The sequence below is a fragment of the Pelophylax lessonae genome, assembly GCF_965119305.1.
Source record: "Pelophylax lessonae genome assembly, chromosome: 3".
NCBI classification, from domain to species: domain Eukaryota; kingdom Metazoa; phylum Chordata; class Amphibia; order Anura; family Ranidae; genus Pelophylax; species Pelophylax lessonae.
The window spans coordinates 59,318,768-59,335,451 of NC_138770.1; the positions used below are offsets into that span (position 1 = coordinate 59,318,768).

The 16,684-nt window shown below is 45.3% G+C and overlaps 1 protein-coding gene across 1 annotated transcript in view; it reads right to left on the bottom strand.

Annotated features, from left to right (window-relative positions):
- Window positions 1-16,684, bottom strand: part of ELP3 (elongator acetyltransferase complex subunit 3) — a 238,366-nt gene that overhangs the window by 132,823 nt on the left and 88,859 nt on the right. The window contains exon 8 of the mRNA XM_082251144.1: window positions 2,156-2,317. Coding sequence (XP_082107270.1) covers window positions 2,156-2,317 — 162 coding nt within the window. The remainder of the gene's footprint in view (window positions 1-2,155; window positions 2,318-16,684) is intronic.

Below are 16,684 nucleotides of genomic sequence, written 5' to 3' on the forward strand. Positions count from 1 at the left end.
AAGAACCCCTTATGTATTTTTAGGTTAAACCGTTTTTTCCTCTAGTTTTAGTGAGTGGCCGCGTGTCTTATTGTTTTCCCTTTCTCTGAAAAGTTTGTTCCTTATGCTAGGGTCGCCAGTACAGTATTTGTACATTGATATCATATCCCCCCTCAAGCGTCTCTTCTCCAGAGAGAATAAGTTCAGTGCTTGTAGTCTTTCCTCATAGCGGATGTCCTCCATTCCCCTAATTATTTTTGTTGCCCTTCTCTGGAGTCTCTCCAATTCCAGCACATCCTTCCTGAGGACCGGTGCCCAGAACTGGACAGCATACTCCAGATGTGGCCGGACCAGAGTCTTGTAAAGTGGGAGAATCTCTATTTCTGGAGTGCCAGTATTTTGTTGTTTTCATCTCTCTCCTTCCCTCCTCTCTCTGTCTCTCTCTCTCTCTACCTCTCCTTCCCTCCTCTCTCTCTTTCTCATGTCCCTCCTTCCCTCCTCTCTCTCATCTGCAGAGCCAATGTTTCCTGTATGGCTCCTGTGCCCTGTCACAGGCGGAGGGGGGGGGGAGTACATTTGGTATCACTCCGCCTGTGGCATCGGCTCTGCTTCCTGTAGTGCTGGCTAAGTTTACAGTGATGCTCGGAGATGGCGGGTCGGGAACCCGCAATCTGGGCTTACTGACCCGCCATCCCAGAGCAGGAGGTGGCGCTGGGATCGTGTTGGAGCTCAGGGGGGGAACGGGAACGACATTCTTGTTGTAGAATAAGTACAGGAACGCTGTTCCCATGCGTTCCCGCAGGACTCGAGCCCTGACTAAACCCTAACAATTCTCTACCACTTAGCCGTAATAGTGAAATGCTTCAGGCATGGAATGCACATGGTGACTCTCTGTGCACTTGCACTGGCTTAAAGCTTTTCTAAACCCCCTTGATGAAATTCGAACTAAGCACATATATCTGTAGTGTTTACTTCTCTCTCTCTCCAAAGCTCTAAGTGTAATTTCTCTCTGGTGCTTCATTCTTCTGTTAATCAGCATGAGTCACTTCAGACAAGTTCTCCAACACATGAAATAACATGAGCTAAAAATTTGTGTCGGGGAGGGTGCTTAGAAGGAGATAAGCACTGAGCTTGTCTATTCAGAATACAGCTCTGTCCTTTGTTTCTCTGCCTATGTGGAGGGGGGGGTTGTCTCTTTCCTCCAATCAGCTCTCACACAGTGTAAGTGCAGTCTCCCCACCCCTCTTCACTTTGCTGAGATGCACGAAGAAAGATTTTTAAAGCGATCTGCACTTCTGAAAGGGTGTAGAAAGGGTAAGAGAGCAGATATGCAAATAAAACTTATGTAGGAGGATTTGTTTCATCTCTATATCATCTGAGGCTATTCACTTCACTGGGTACATGTGAGGGTTTACAACCACTTTAATAAGACATATTACAAGTGACGTAATTGGTATGCGGCCAATGTAGACCAGTGTAGGCCAATGAAGACCAGTGTAGGCCAATGAAGACCAGTGTAGGCCAATGAAGACCAGTGTAGGCCAATGAAGACCAGTGTAGCCCAATGACGACCAGTGTAGGCCAATGACGACCAGTGTAGGCCAATGACGACCAGTGTAGGCCAATGACGACCAGTGTAGGCCAATGACGACCAGTGTAGGCCAATGACGATCAGTGTAGACCAATGAAAGCCAATGAAGGCCAATGAAGGCCAATGTAGACCCATGAAGGGCAATGTAGGCCAATGAAGATCAATGAAAACCAATGTAGGCCAATGAAAATCAATGAAAACCAACGTAAGCCAATGAAGATAAATGTCGGCAATGAAGAACAATGTAAGCCAATGTCACAGCCTGCAGTATCTTATCTTTGTAGATGAATTCCTACAAAGTTATATTCTGCTGTCATCAATAGCCCTGGCACTATGCTCTATACTTTGTGGACATGTACCCATAAAGGTGATAATGCTAGACAAAGTGCAGAGTATACCCTAGTGGCTATACTCTGGCTTCCCTTTTTCAAAACTCATCATGTTGAGAGGTGCAAAGGTCATAGTGGACATTCCATAGACCATCATAACAACATAGCATTAAACACGAATCAGGATAAGATCGTCAGGAGCTCTGACTGTACAGTTGTGGTGCCACCTTGCTGTATGAATATAGACACTACCTACCGGTTGGTATCTCTGGCTACATCTTCGTACACACTCTGCACACCGATCTCCAGCCTGGTACAGCCATATGACAACATGTCGCTCAGATGACGCTTCAGACAATAGTCCGGCCGGGTCTCTATGGTGATCCCCACACACTTTGTGTTGCTCCGCTCTGAGTACCTGCATGGGAGGGACACCATGACATTGAAAGGGTTAGTTTTTTTTTTCCACGTTAAAGCAGACAATTTCCCGTGTATTCTTACCCTCTCTACAATATAAAAAAAATGTTTAATAATCAACTGCTTACAAGTACATTTTTTTTTTCTTTCATTTGAACCATCCCTCATCTTTAATTTCTGCCTAGAGGAGGGTAATACACTACATTGTCAAAACTATTGGGACACCTGCCTTTACAAGCACATGAACTTTAATGGCATCCCAGTCTTAGTCCATAGGGTTCAATATTGAGTTGGCCCACCCTTTGCAGCTATAACAGCTTCAGCTCTTCTGGGAAGGCTGTCCACAAGGTTTAGGAGTGTGTCTATGGGAATATTTGACCATTCTTCTAGAAGAGCATTTGTGAGGTCAGCGCTGATTTTGGAGAGAAGGCCTGGCTCTCAGTCTCCGCTCTAATTCATCCCAAAGGTGGTCCATCGGGTTGGGGTCAGAACTCTTTGCAGACCAGTCAAGTTCCTCCACCCCAAACTCGCTCATCCATGTCTTTATGGACCTTGCTTTGTGCATTGGTGTGCAGCCATGTTGGAACAGGAAGGGGCCATCCCCAAACTGTTCCCACAAAGTTAGGAGCGTGAAATTGTCCAAAATGGCTTGGTATGCTGAAGCCTCAAGAGTTCCCTTCACTGGAACTAAGGGGCCAAGCCCAACCCTTGAGAGAAACAACCCCACATCATAATCTCCCCTCCACAAACTGGATTTGAGCCAGTGCACAAAGCAAGGTCCATAAAGACATGGATGAGCGGGTTTCGGGTGGAGGAACTTGACTGAATTAGAGCAGAGGCTGCCAGCCAGGCCTTCTCTCCATCAGTGCCTGACCTCACAAATGCGCTTCTGGAAGAATAGGCAAACATTTCCATATGATTTTCTAGATTGTAACGAGCAGGGCCCTCTGATTCCTCCTGTATTGAATTGTACTGTAACTGTATTGTCTTCCCCCACACTGTAAAGCGCTGCGCAAACTGTTGGCGCTATATAAATCCTGTATAATAATAATAATATGATTAAGGATGGAGGCACATGGTGTCATGTGCCTCATATAACGTCCTACATTCCCCTTCTGTTGCACTCAAACATTTCCATAGACACAATCCTAAACCTTGTGGACAGCCTTCCCTGAAGTGTTGAAGCTGCAAAGGGTAGTCCAACTCAACATTAAACCCTACGAACGAAGACTGAGATGCCATTAAAGTTCATGTGTGTGTAAAACGCAGGTGTCCCAATACTTTTGACAATATATAGTGTATATACAGCCCACTCCTGCAGCCTCCTGGGATACCCAAGTAATTTCCCAGGAGTCTGCAGTACCTGCCTTTCCTCTAACCCTACCCCACTCCAGGACTCCTCAGTTTTGCAGCAAGCAATGCAGACTAACCAAGGAACAAAAGGGAAGGTGACCTGGGTCATGTATGGGCTCCCAAAGCCAAATGTCCTCCTATCTTAGGCTCGGTTCACACTAGTGTGACTCCAAAGTCGTGCAATTTGCAGTTCGGCTTATTACACAGTTACAAGAAAGTTGCATCAAAAGTGCAGGAACCTTTTTTTAAAGATGCTGTGAGTTTAGTTGCATAGATTGTAATGGGTGCACTGAAATAAATTGGTTTTGACTTGTCATGCGACTTTATGGATCACAAATCCCATTAATCGTACAGTATAGGACACAGGTAGAGTATTCATATACCATGGGATATCCCCAAGCAATAAATAAAAAGCATGGGCAACAGGCCCAATGATTCCAACTGCAGAGTGCCACAACAAGAGCTCTGCATCCACAGAGTACTGGACATCGACCCGGGAGAACCTATAACCTTTCTACGCATTAGACCAGGTAGTAGACTTACGATGGCGGGCAACAGAGGTATGACGCCAGAGAGCACAAGAATCTCCCACCAATTTGATGGAGTGAAAATGTAATAGAATAGGAGGAATCTCGAAGTTAATAGTGTAGATGAGATGAGCCAAAGTATCCATCTAGTGATTGTGAATATGTATGGGGGAAGCCTCAAACAAGGTCCGGAGGGTAGGACGCATAAGGAATCCATCCTTAAGGATGTTATAATTTCCAATCAATTTACGCTTATCGGGATTTATTTTATTTTTCTTTACTAAAAATATGTAGCAAAATACATGTTGGCCTAACTTTATAAAGAAATTCGATTTTTTTTTTAAATTTATTGTATAGGTTTTATATCAGAAAGTAAAAAAAAATGAATTTTTGTAAAATCTTACCGTAAATTTCCTTTCTCTGAGTCCTCTGACAGTCGCCGCCCACTCATACCGTCTTCACCAATGGGTATTGACCTCTTATCCACAGGAGCAAGCTAGGCATAAGACTTTTTAAAAACAAAGCAATTTACATAGACACACCTACAGGGGGCTATCCCTCTGGTCCAATACTCCCTGTTAGCCTCATTTCCAATTCAGTTTGGTAGCAAGCAGTAGAGAGTCCATGAACCCCAAAGAGGGGCGGGGGCGGCAACTGTCAGAGGACTCAGAGAAAGGAATTTTACGGTAAGATTTTACAAAAATTCAGTTCTCTCTTACGTCCTCTGACAGTCGCCGCCCACTCATACAGTCTTCACCAATGGGATGTCCCAAAGCAGATGAGGGGTGGGAAGCGCAACCGTCACAAAGGCAACGCAGTACCCAGGTCAGAGAAAGGAACCTTATCTCAACAGAAAGGTAAATCCTCTGGGTAACAGAAAAGCTCAACTGGAGCAAACAACCCAGGAAAGCAAATAAACAAGGGGGAAACAACCCCAACAGTCAGGGACCTGCAAAACTAGCGTCCCCTTAAGGCACCACCAGGTAAGGGGAGCGGCAAGACAGGGCCGCCAACTCCGACACTCTGCGGGCAGATGTGATCGCCACCAGAAAGGCAACCTACCGTGACAGCAGAGGCAAATAAAATTCCCTGATGCTTTCAAAGGGAGGACGATGCAAAACGGACAGAACCAAGTTCAAGTCCCAAGGAGGTAAAGGTGCTCTCCGAGGAGGAGCCAAATGACGCACTCCTTGAACAAAGGTGCGTATCAAAGAATTCAACGCCAAGGGGCGCTGAAAATAGATCGCCAGAGCAGATAACTGTCCCTTAATCGTGGTCAACGCAAGGCGCTGGTCCACACCAGATTGCAGGAAGGCTAACACCCTCGCCACCGAAAAGGAGCGAGGACGAATGCCCCTGGATTCACACCAGGCAAAATAAGCCTTCCAGGAACGGTAATAAATCATACCGGATGAGGCCTTCCTAGCCTGTAGCAGGGTAGGAATGACAGCCGACGAGAGACACCGATCTCTCAAGACCTGGCTTTCAATAGCCACGCCATTAAAGCCAGCGACTGTAAAGCAGGATGGAAGATCGGCCCCTGAGACAGCAGATCGTCCCGTAATGGGAGTCGCCACGGAGGCTCGACGACCAGTTGTATGATGTCCTCGTACCACGACCGGCGCGGCCAGTCTGGGGCCAACAAAATCACCAACTTCGGTTCCGGGACCAACCTGCGAAGGAACCTGGACAACCACTGAATCGGAGGGAAGGCATAAATCAGGCGATACTGATTCCAAGGCACCACCAGCGCATCCAAGGCGACTGCCAGAGGATCGCGCGTTCTTGCCACAAACCTTCCCACCTTGTTGTTTAGCCGAGATGCGAACAGATCCACATCCGGGGTTCCCCATCTCGCACACAGCATCTGAAAACACCTCCGGGTGTAGGGACCATACTCCCTGGTCCAGGGTCAGGCTGCGCAGATAATCGGCCTGCCAATTCTCCACACCTGGAATGTGAACTGCCAAAATCACCGGGACGTGCACCTCGGCCCAAGACAGAATTTTGGTCACTTCCTGGGCCGCCCGGGCACTCCTGGTGCCCCCTTGGTGATTGATGTAAGCCACCGCAGTGGCGTTGTCCGTCTGGACCCGCAAAGAGCGGCCCCGAAGACGATCCGACCAATAAAGCAAGCACAATCCGATCGCTCGCAGTTCCAACATGTTTCCATACGGCGTGGGCGCCTCAATATCGCGGGAACCCCCCACCCCAGATGGCGGGGGGCCGTCAGCCAAAATAGGATGCGTCGCACGGTCAAAACTGCATGGTGAGGCATCCCGGCGAGATAGCCACCTCGCAGGCTTTTGCCCCTGACAACAGGGGCAGGTCGTTTGCTAGGCCAGGGCGCACGCATAGCATGCTAAACGCTCGATGGCGGGCTGGGATTCCATAAGATCCTCTGTCCTGGAGTGCCAGGACGACCAGTCAGATTCCCAGCTCCGCAAACGCAGTAGTCTTCCGAAGATCCGACTAACTAAGCGCAGAAACAAATAAAAAGCTAGTAGTGCAAAGAAAAACACATTTGCAGAAAATAAAAGTAATAAAACAAAAGAAAGGCTGAGACATGTAGCCCCAGTACAGGGAAAGCCTATCTTACTCCTATCTAGGCAGAAGACAAACTGAATTGGGAATGAGGCTAGCTGGGGGTATTGGACCAGAGGGACAGCCCCCTGTAGGTGTGTCTATGTAAATTGCTTTGTTTTTAACAAGTCTTATGCCTAGCTTGCTCCTGTGGATAAGAGGTCAATACCCATTGGTGAAGACTGTATGAGTGGGCGGCGACTGTCAGAGGACGTAAGAAAAAAATATTGTTTTTTTTTTTTTTTTTTTAAATTGTCGGTCTTTTTTTGTTTATAGCGCAAAAAAATTAAGAAAACGCACAGGTGATCAAATACCACCAAAAGAAAGCTCTATTTGTGGGGAAAAAAATTACGTCAACTTTATATAGGTACAGCGTTGCATGACTGCACAATTGTCAGTGCTGTGGCGCAAAAGATTGCCTGGTCATGAAGGGGGTAAATCTTCCGGAGGTCAAGTGGTTAAAGATCCAGTAATATCACTAAGTCTCTGTACATCTCTAGGGAAGGTCAGAGGTCAGATTTACAGCTTAGCTTTAAAGCTAAGGTACCTTTTACCCTCAGGCTTTGAAATCTGTAGATTTTATTAGTCAGTCATCGCTCGCGTGCGACAAATAAAAGCTTTTGCATGAAGCATTTGCCTTTAGATTTCCATATCAATAAGTGGTCTGGCGAGCGCAGTCCGCCACTGTACATATAATTAATTACATCTTATTTGCAGAGATTAAAGGAGAACGTTCTGAGAGTCTATTCACTCCCACACAAGTAGCTCCCTCTCTCTGCCCTATCAGGTCTCCTGCCGCCAGCGCCGCCACATCCTACTGCGCTTCTTTTTTAATGCAACAACAATAGTGATAATATGCAATGGCGCCTGAACCAATATTTAGGGAATAAGAAAAGCCAGTCTGGGAAGGATTACCCTCACTGTACAACTGTACGGATATCAAATGTAAGGAACATTCTTCCCACGGATCACCAATGTAAGGAGCATTCTTCCCACTGATCACCAATGTAAGGAGCATTCTTCCCACTGATCACCAATGTAAGGAACATTCTTCCCACTGACCACCAATGTAAGGAACATTCTTCCCACTGATCGCCAATGTAAGGAACATTCTTCCCACTGATCGCCAATGTAAGGAACATTCTTCCCACTGATCGCCAATGTAAGGAACATTCTTCCCACTGATCGCCAATGTAAGGAACATTCTTCCCACTAATCGCCAATGTAAGGAACATTCTTCCCACTGATCACCAATGTAAGGGACATTCTTCCCACTGACCACCAATGTAAGGGACATTCTTCCCACTGACCACCAATGTAAGGGACATTCTTCCCTCTGATCACCAATGTAAGGAACATTTTTCCCACTTATCACCAATGTAAGGGACATTCTTCCCACTGACCACCAATGTAAGGGACATTCTTCCCACTAATCGCCAATGTAAGGAACATTCTTCCCACTGATCGCCAATGTAAGGAACATTCTTCCCACTGATCACCAATGTAAGGGACATTCTTCCCTCTGATCACCAATGTAAGGAACATTCTTCCCACTGATCACCAATGTAAGGAGCATTCTTCCCACTGATCACCAATGTAAGGGACATTCTTCCCACTGATCGCCAATGTAAGGAACATTCTTCCCACTGATCACCAATGTAAGGGACATTCTTCCCACTGATCACCAATGTAAGGAACATTCTTCCCACTGACCAACAATGTTAAGAAGCATTCTTCCCACTGATCACCAATGTAAGGAGCATTCTTCCCACTGACCACCAATGTAAGGAACATTCTTCCCACTGATCACCAATGTAAGGAACATTCTTCCCACTGATCACCAATGTAAGGAACATTCTTCCCACTGATCACCAATGTAAGGAGCATTCTTCCCACTGATCACCAATGTAAGGAGCATTCTTCCCACTGATCACCAATGTAAGGAGCATTCTTCCCACTGATCACCAATGTAAGGAGCATTCTTCCCACTGATCACCAATGTAAGGAACATTCTTCCCACTGACCAACAATGTTAAGAAGCATTCTTCCCACTGATCACCAATGTAAGGAGCATTCTTCCCACTGACCACCAATGTAAGGAACATTCTTCCCACTGATCACCAATGTAAGGAGCATTCTTCCCACTGATCACCAATGTAAGGAGCATTCTTCCCACTGATCACCAATGTAAGGAGCATTCTTCCCACTGATCACCAATGTAAGGAACATTCTTCCCACTGACCAACAATGTTAAGAAGCATTCTTCCCACTGATCACCAATGTAAGGAGCATTCTTCCCACTGACCACCAATGTAAGGAACATTCTTCCCACTGATCACCAATGTAAGGAGCATTCTTCCCACTGATCACCAATGTAAGGAGCATTCTTCCCACTGATCACCAATGTAAGGGACATTCTTCCCACTGATCACCAATGTAAGGAACATTCTTCCCACTGATCACTAATGCAAGGGACATTCTTCCCACTGATTACCAATGCAAGGAGCATTTTTTCCACTGACCACTGTATCAATAATACAAATTCCAGATTTCTAATGGACCCTCATCTGTCGTTTTAGAGAATTACCTATTTAGATAAAACTTATAATACTGATGGAACAGATATTCATGGAGGACTCTAGAGACCCTTAAATAATAGTTCTTCCCCCATAGAATGATAAAGGTGTAGCAATTAAGGATCTGGAATTGATCTTATAAACCATAGACCTTTGATTCACTTAAAACATCATCAAAATCCATCACTCATGCAAGTTAAAAGCCAATCAATGTACATGACAAATATACACTGCTCAAAAAAATTAAAGGAACACTTCTTAATCAGAGTATAGCATCAATTCAAGTAAACTCCTGGGATATTGATCCGGTCATTTAGGTAGCAGAGGGGGTTGTTAATTCGTTTCAGCTGCTTTGGTGTTGATGAAAATTAACAACAAGTGCACTAGATGGGCAACAATGAGACAACCTCCACAACAGAAATGGTTTTACAGATGGAGGCCACTGACACTTTTCCCTACTTACTTTTCTGACTGTTTGTCACTAGTTTTGCATTTGGCTAGGGTCAGTGTCACTACTGGTAGCATGAGGTGATACTTGGACCCTATAGAGGTTGCACAGGCAGTCCAACTCCTCCAGGATGGAACATCAATACGTGTCATTGCCAGGTTTGCTGTGTCTCTCAGCACAGTCTCAAGAACAAAGAGGAGATTCCAGGGGAAAGGCAGTTGCTCTAGGAGAGCTAAAAAGGCCATAGAAGGTCCTTAACCCAGGGCTTGACAAATTTTCCTGAAATCTAGGAGCCAGCTAAAAAAGTTAGGAGCCAGTTTTTGTTTTTTTTAAACTAACAACCAAGCTTTATTTAATAAAACGGATACTAAATTTACACATAAATACGACTAGAACCCCACTCTCCTCTATAGCACAATTGGATGAAAACAGACTGTCTGTCTCTTTCCATCCGATGCCATCTGATCCGATCCACGGGATGGATAGAAAATAGAACCACCATCCGTCTGCTTTTCGCGGACAGGATCAGATGGCGGCAGATTACAGCTCCATAGAGGAGAATCAAGGGACCGATCAGGTCTGCCTGAAAAACTGACAGGCGGACCTGATCAGACAGCCCGTGTGAAAGGGGCCTTCGGCTGTGGCATGGCGATGAGGAAAAAAAAAAAAAAGGATATATAGATATATATATATATTTTTTTTTTTTTAATAATTGGAAAAAAAAGAATTTTTTTTTTAATAATTAAAAAAATAAAGGAAAATAAATTATTTTTTTTTTTACATTTAAAAAATAAATTAAATAATAATAACCACACTCCCTGTCAAAGGTAACTAACTGGACAGGGAGATGGTAATGAATGAATTGAGAACAAAAAGGCAGTGGAAACAGTCATTACAACAGTCATTACTCCCGGCCTCCACAAGAGGGCGCCAGTTCCCCATTGGAAGCCTGTCATCTCAAGTAGGCCGAAAAGCCGGGGCCTCAATTTTCGGACGGCCCGGAAGTCCGTGCAAAAATGACAGGACACCTTCTGCAGGGCACCCCCAGGCGCCAGGTCGCTAATTCTAGTCGCAAATGCGACCTGGCGCCCGGGGATTGTCGAGCCCTGCCTTAACCCATCATCGGGACCGGTATCTGCTCCTTTGTGCAATGAGGAACAGGATGAGCACTGCCAGAGCCCTACAAAATGACCTCCAGGAGGCCACTGGTGTGAATGTCTCTGACCAAACAATGAGAAACAGACTTCATGAGGGTAGCCTGAGATCCTCTAGTGGGCCCTGTGCTCACCGCCCAGCATCGTGGAGCTCGATTGGCATTTGCCATTGAACACCAGCATTGGCAGGTCCACCACTGGCGCCCTGTGCTTTTCACAGATGAGAGCAGGTTCATCCTGAGCACATGTGACAGACGTGGAAGGGTCTGGAGAAGCCATGGAGAACATTATGCTGCCTGTAACATTGTTCAGCATGACCGGTTTGGTGGTGGGTCAGTGATGGTCTGGGGAGGCATATCGATAGAGGGGCGCACAGACCTCTACAGGCTAGACCAGTGTTTCTCAACTCCGGTCCTCAGGGCACACTAACAGGGCAGGTTTGCAAGAAAACTAAAATACATCACCGGTGATAGCATTTGCTGCTCAGTGATTGCAGTATTCTAGTCTGCATCTCCCCAAGGTAATACTTAAAATCTGGCCTGTTAGTGTGCCCTGAGGACCGGAGTTGAGAAACACTGGGCTAGACAATGGCACCCTGACTGTCATTCGGTATCTGGATGAAATTCTTGGACCCATTGTCAGACCCTACGCTGGTGCAGTGGGTCCTGGGCTCCGCCTGGTGCATGACAACGCCTGGACCAATGTGGCGAGAGAGTATGCAGCCAGTTCCTGGAGGATGATATCATTGAATGGCCCCCACGCTCACCTGACCAAAATCCAATAGGCCCTCAGGATACAGGTTGGGCACCAGCAGGGTTCTAAAAATGAATCATTTCTTACCTTAATGTGTTCTCTGTATTCAGGTTAAAAAACAAAAGAAAAAAAGTTTACTCCTACCTGTCCTCTCTCTCCCCCCCCCCCCCCAAAGAAAAAAAAACACCTGGCTCCAGTCACCACTCGAGCGCTGTCACGGCTCCAGCACTGCTCCCCCCCCCCCCCTCCTGCTCAACAGGAGAAACTGACGGCAAAGGAACCATTCTTCCGAGAAAGGAATTGCCATCTAGACACGGGTGGTATGGTGCCCATGTGAACACCAGGTCATGCAGTCATGTCACACCGGTATTATACCATCCACAGGCCAACACAGCAATGCGTCATAGGAGAATGATGTCACACCCTGATGAAGGCCTGGACAGACCAAAACATGTTGGTGTGAAGCCATTCTTCTGAGATAGGCATTACCTTCTAGACACAGGTGGTATGGTGCCCATGTCTACTCAGTCATGCCAATTTCAGGGGAATGAATTCACACCCTGGTGAAGCCCTGGACAGACCAAAATGTGTTTGGCGTGAAGCCATTCTTCTGAGATAGGCATGGCAGAGTGTAAACACAGGTAATATGGTACCCATACAAACACCAGTAATATGGTACCCATGCAAACACCAGGACACGCAATCATGTAATCCAGTGTACTCCATACAGCCACAGGCCAGAACATCAGGAGCTGCAATGGTGAAATGAAAGATGGCGCCACCAAGCAGGTAATCCAAACAGTAGGCTATCACCAGCGCACCACAATAGAAGGTTAAGTACAAGACATTTAATCACCACCAGCAAACACCACCACATTTCCAGGCTGCTAAGGACCCCTTATTCAGGGAGCAGTGATTCTCCTCTGTTTAACACCCATGTAGAAAGTATAGAAACCTTTCCAGGCTTTACTGTATTTGTTGGGTGTGCAAAAAGGTAAGTGCCAGAAACAGACTGGGAAGTTTCCATATTTAATGGTTTTCAGAATCTTGCATCAGTAAAGCCAATGTATTTCAGGGCTTCAAAGAGCACCCTTCGTCAGGGCTTGGACTTTTATTTATTTTTGTGTCTATCATGCAGGAAGAGCAGCCAACTCTCTCCAATGGGTCACAGGTGGTTTTTAGTTCATAGTCACATTGGTCCAGCTTGGACATATGCATATTTCAGACTCAAAGGATTGCAGGGGAAGCGGGCTGTAGTGGCTGACGCTACTAGAGTGATTGTCAAAGTCTTCCAGGTCCTGTGATATATCCTGCATACTTACAATGGGCCAGCTTGGCACAATGCAAGTATACATATTCAATAATGGATTGGTCCTTGTTGAAGCTGTAGCTCACTGTAGCTCGGGCTACTACGATTGCCGCGGTCTTACGGCTCCTGTGCCTTTCTGCATAGTGAACACAAGGGGCTGCTGACTCGGCACGGTTACACATTTCTTCTTTTCAAGCAATACAAGGTGTCCTATAAGTGGACGAGGTGGATATTGTGACGTTACCACCCAGTCTCTCCACCATGTCCAATCAGAGAACACTTTGTATGTGTTGAGATAATTACAGGGTGTTCTGGAAATGGTACCCATGCTGAGCATGAAACCTTTTGTGTTCACTATGCAGAAGGGCCCCCCCTTGGCACAAGGCCTGAAAGACTGGAGCTATTGTTATAGTAGCGGTCACTACTACAGTGATTCTCCGCTTCCCCAGCAGTCCATCAGGTATGGATTATGCATTCTTAATCCATTCCATGACATACTTCCATACACAAGGACAATTTCCAAAATTGAGGTTTATAAAACAATCGTTTAGCTCGTTACATGAATGTAAGGTTAAGAATATAACTTCGATTACAAAATCTTCAGTTTTACTCAAATTAGATGATGCTAAAATGAATACACCCCACAATAAAAACTACTACGTGTAGTATTTTGTATGACCTCCATGATTTGCAAGGACAGCACCAAGTCTTCTAGGCATGGAATGAACAAGTTGGGGACATATTGCAACATCTATCTTTTTCCATTCTTCAAGAATGACCTCTTTTAGAGCCTGGATGCTGGATGGAGAGTGATGCTCGTCGCTTCAGAATTCCCCCTAGGTCTTCTATTGGGTTCAAATCAGGAGACACACTTGGCCACTGAATCACTTTCACCCTGTTCTTCTTCATAAATGCAACAGTGGCCTTAGATGTGTGTTTTGGATCATTGTCATGTTGGAAAATGCATGGCAACCAAGGGCATTGGTGATGAATTCATGATACTTTAATGAAATGTAGCCCCCCGACACCAGCAGCGCTCATGCAGCCCCACAGAAGAACACTGCCACCACCATATTTCTCTGTAGGCACCACACATTTTTCTTTGTACTCCTCACCTCTGCGACGCCATAAAGTTTTGAAGCCATCAGTTCCAAAAACATTTATCTTGATCTCATCACTCCAGAGTACAGAATCCCAGTAGTCTTCTTTTTCAGCATGGGCCCTGGCAAATTCTAGGCAGGCTTTTTTATGCATGGGCTTCAAGAAATGCTTCCTTCATGGATGACACCCATGCATGCCATTCCTCTGCAGTGTATGCCGTATTGTGTCACAGGAAACAATGACCCCAGTTTGGCTTTCTACTTCTTTAGCTAACTGCAGTGAACTTGCATGGCGATTTTCTTCAACCCTTCTCATCAGAAGACGTTCCTGTCGAGGTGTTAACTTCTGTGGATGGCCTGGACATCTCTGTGAGATGGTTGCAGTTCCATCTTTGTTAAATTTTTGTATCACTTTTGCTACAGTATTCTGACTGAAAAGTAAAGCTTTGCTGATTTTCTTGTAGCCTTCACTTTTCTTGTGTAAAGAAATGATTTTCTTTCTCAGGCCTTTTGACATTTCTCTTCCATGTGGTGCCATTGCTGACACCATGAAATGGGAAGGTATTTTCTTTGTTACGCAACGCCCCCTTTTATAATCACCTGTCTGCTGGACACATGTTTAACCACTTAAGCCCCGGAAGATTTTACCCCCTTCCTGACCAGGGGGTATTTTGCGATTCGGCACTGCGTGACTTTAACGGACAATTGCGCGGTCGTGCGACGCTGTACCTAAACGAATTTGACGTCCTTTTTTTCCCACAAACAGAGCTTTCTTTTGGTGGTATTTGATCACCTGTGCGATTTTTTGATCATGCGCTATAAACAAAAAAAGAGTGTAAATTTTGCAAAAATAGCAATATTTTTCACATTTTTTATATGAAATTACCCCCCAAAAAAATGCAAAAAATCCAAATTTTTTAACATTTTCGGCCAATTTGTTTTATGCTACCTATGTTTGGTAAAAAAAAAAAAAAATTCCAAAAAGCGTATTTTGATTGGTTTGCGCAAAAGTTATCGCGTTTACTAACAAAGGGAAAGATTTTTGTCATTTTAGTTGTTTTTTTTTTTAACGCGTAATGGCGGCGATCTGCGATTTTTTTTTGCGGCATTGCGACATTGCGGCGGACAGATCGGACCCTTGACTGACATTTTTGACACTTTTGGGGGTTACCAGTGACATTACTACAGTAATCAGTGCTATACATATGCACTGTTACTGTAAAAATACACTGGCAGTGAAGGGGTTAACTTTTTTTGAAAGGGAGGGGCTATGTGTGTCCCTAGGGGCGTGCTTTCTACTGTGATTGGCTGTGGCTTCAGATGTATGAACAGTGATCAACGGTTCTACATAGTAGAACCGTATGATCATCCTTCATACACCGGGGAGAATGACAGGCAGCTTGTTTACACAAGCCGCCTGACTTTCTCCCCCGACACACGCGCGGGGGGGGTGCGTGACCGCGCGGGAGCGCGCCTCCGGCAGCGCGCGCGCTCGCTCCCTAGACCCTCACAGGCTAGCGACGTAGACCTACATCGCTTTGCCTGTGAGGGGCTGACTGCCGACGTAGATCTGCGTTAGGCAGTCGGCAAGTGGTTAATGAATAGACTCACCTGTAGCTGAATTCTTGGTAATTAGAATTTGTTGTCCAAAATTTAGCTTTGCTCCTAAAGCCACAACGCTTTAGGAGCAAAAGCCGCAACGATTATCGGCCGACCGATCGTCCGTCTTTTGTTCAGAGTGGTGTTTTGTTGGTTGGAATGTGCCTAGACTGCACACGAATTTTCTCGCCCAACAAAAATCTACTTCAGAAGTGATGTCATGTGTTGGTTTGCTTTCTTTGTGTTCTTTCTTCTCTGAGCATGCCCAGACTTGCTCATAAGATTTTTCCCTGTCGAAATCTGTACTGACTGCACGAAAATCGGCCGTGTTTTGACGGCGGACAAAAATTTTATAGCCTGCACACAAGATTTTTTTCGGCCGAAAAGTCGGAGTCGGTTGTCGGAAGCATCATACTAACAAGCCGAAAATCGGCAGATCGGTCGCCAGACGAAAATTCCCTGCCGATTTTCGACGCGTGTGTACGAGGCTTAAAGCTGGATACACACTATACAATCTTCTTTAGATTTTTTTTCCTTTAGATTTACCAAAACCATATAATATGGAGGTCAAACCTAAACACTTTCAAGTTGTATGCAATTAGGTAGGCCCTTGCACTACATAGTTGAAGGCAAATCTAAAGGAAATCGAACAAAAGTTGTATAGTGTGTATCTAGATTAAGACTTTCATTGGGGTGTATTCATTTTTGCAACATGTTCTTGAATGAATTTGTTAGGAAATAGACATTTTATGTGTGTGCAAATTAACAAATTAACAAATCTCGGTTGCAATCAATGGGCCGCATCTGTAGGAGTATTTTATAGTATAGTGTCCCATAGAAAATGATGATTCTGAAAGGAAAGTAAAGGTTTTCTGACCAATCTTTTGGGGTGCACTCATTTATGCTGAGCACTGTACAGTGGTCCATTCAATTACATACTTACACTGGTCCACTGGGAATTGGTCA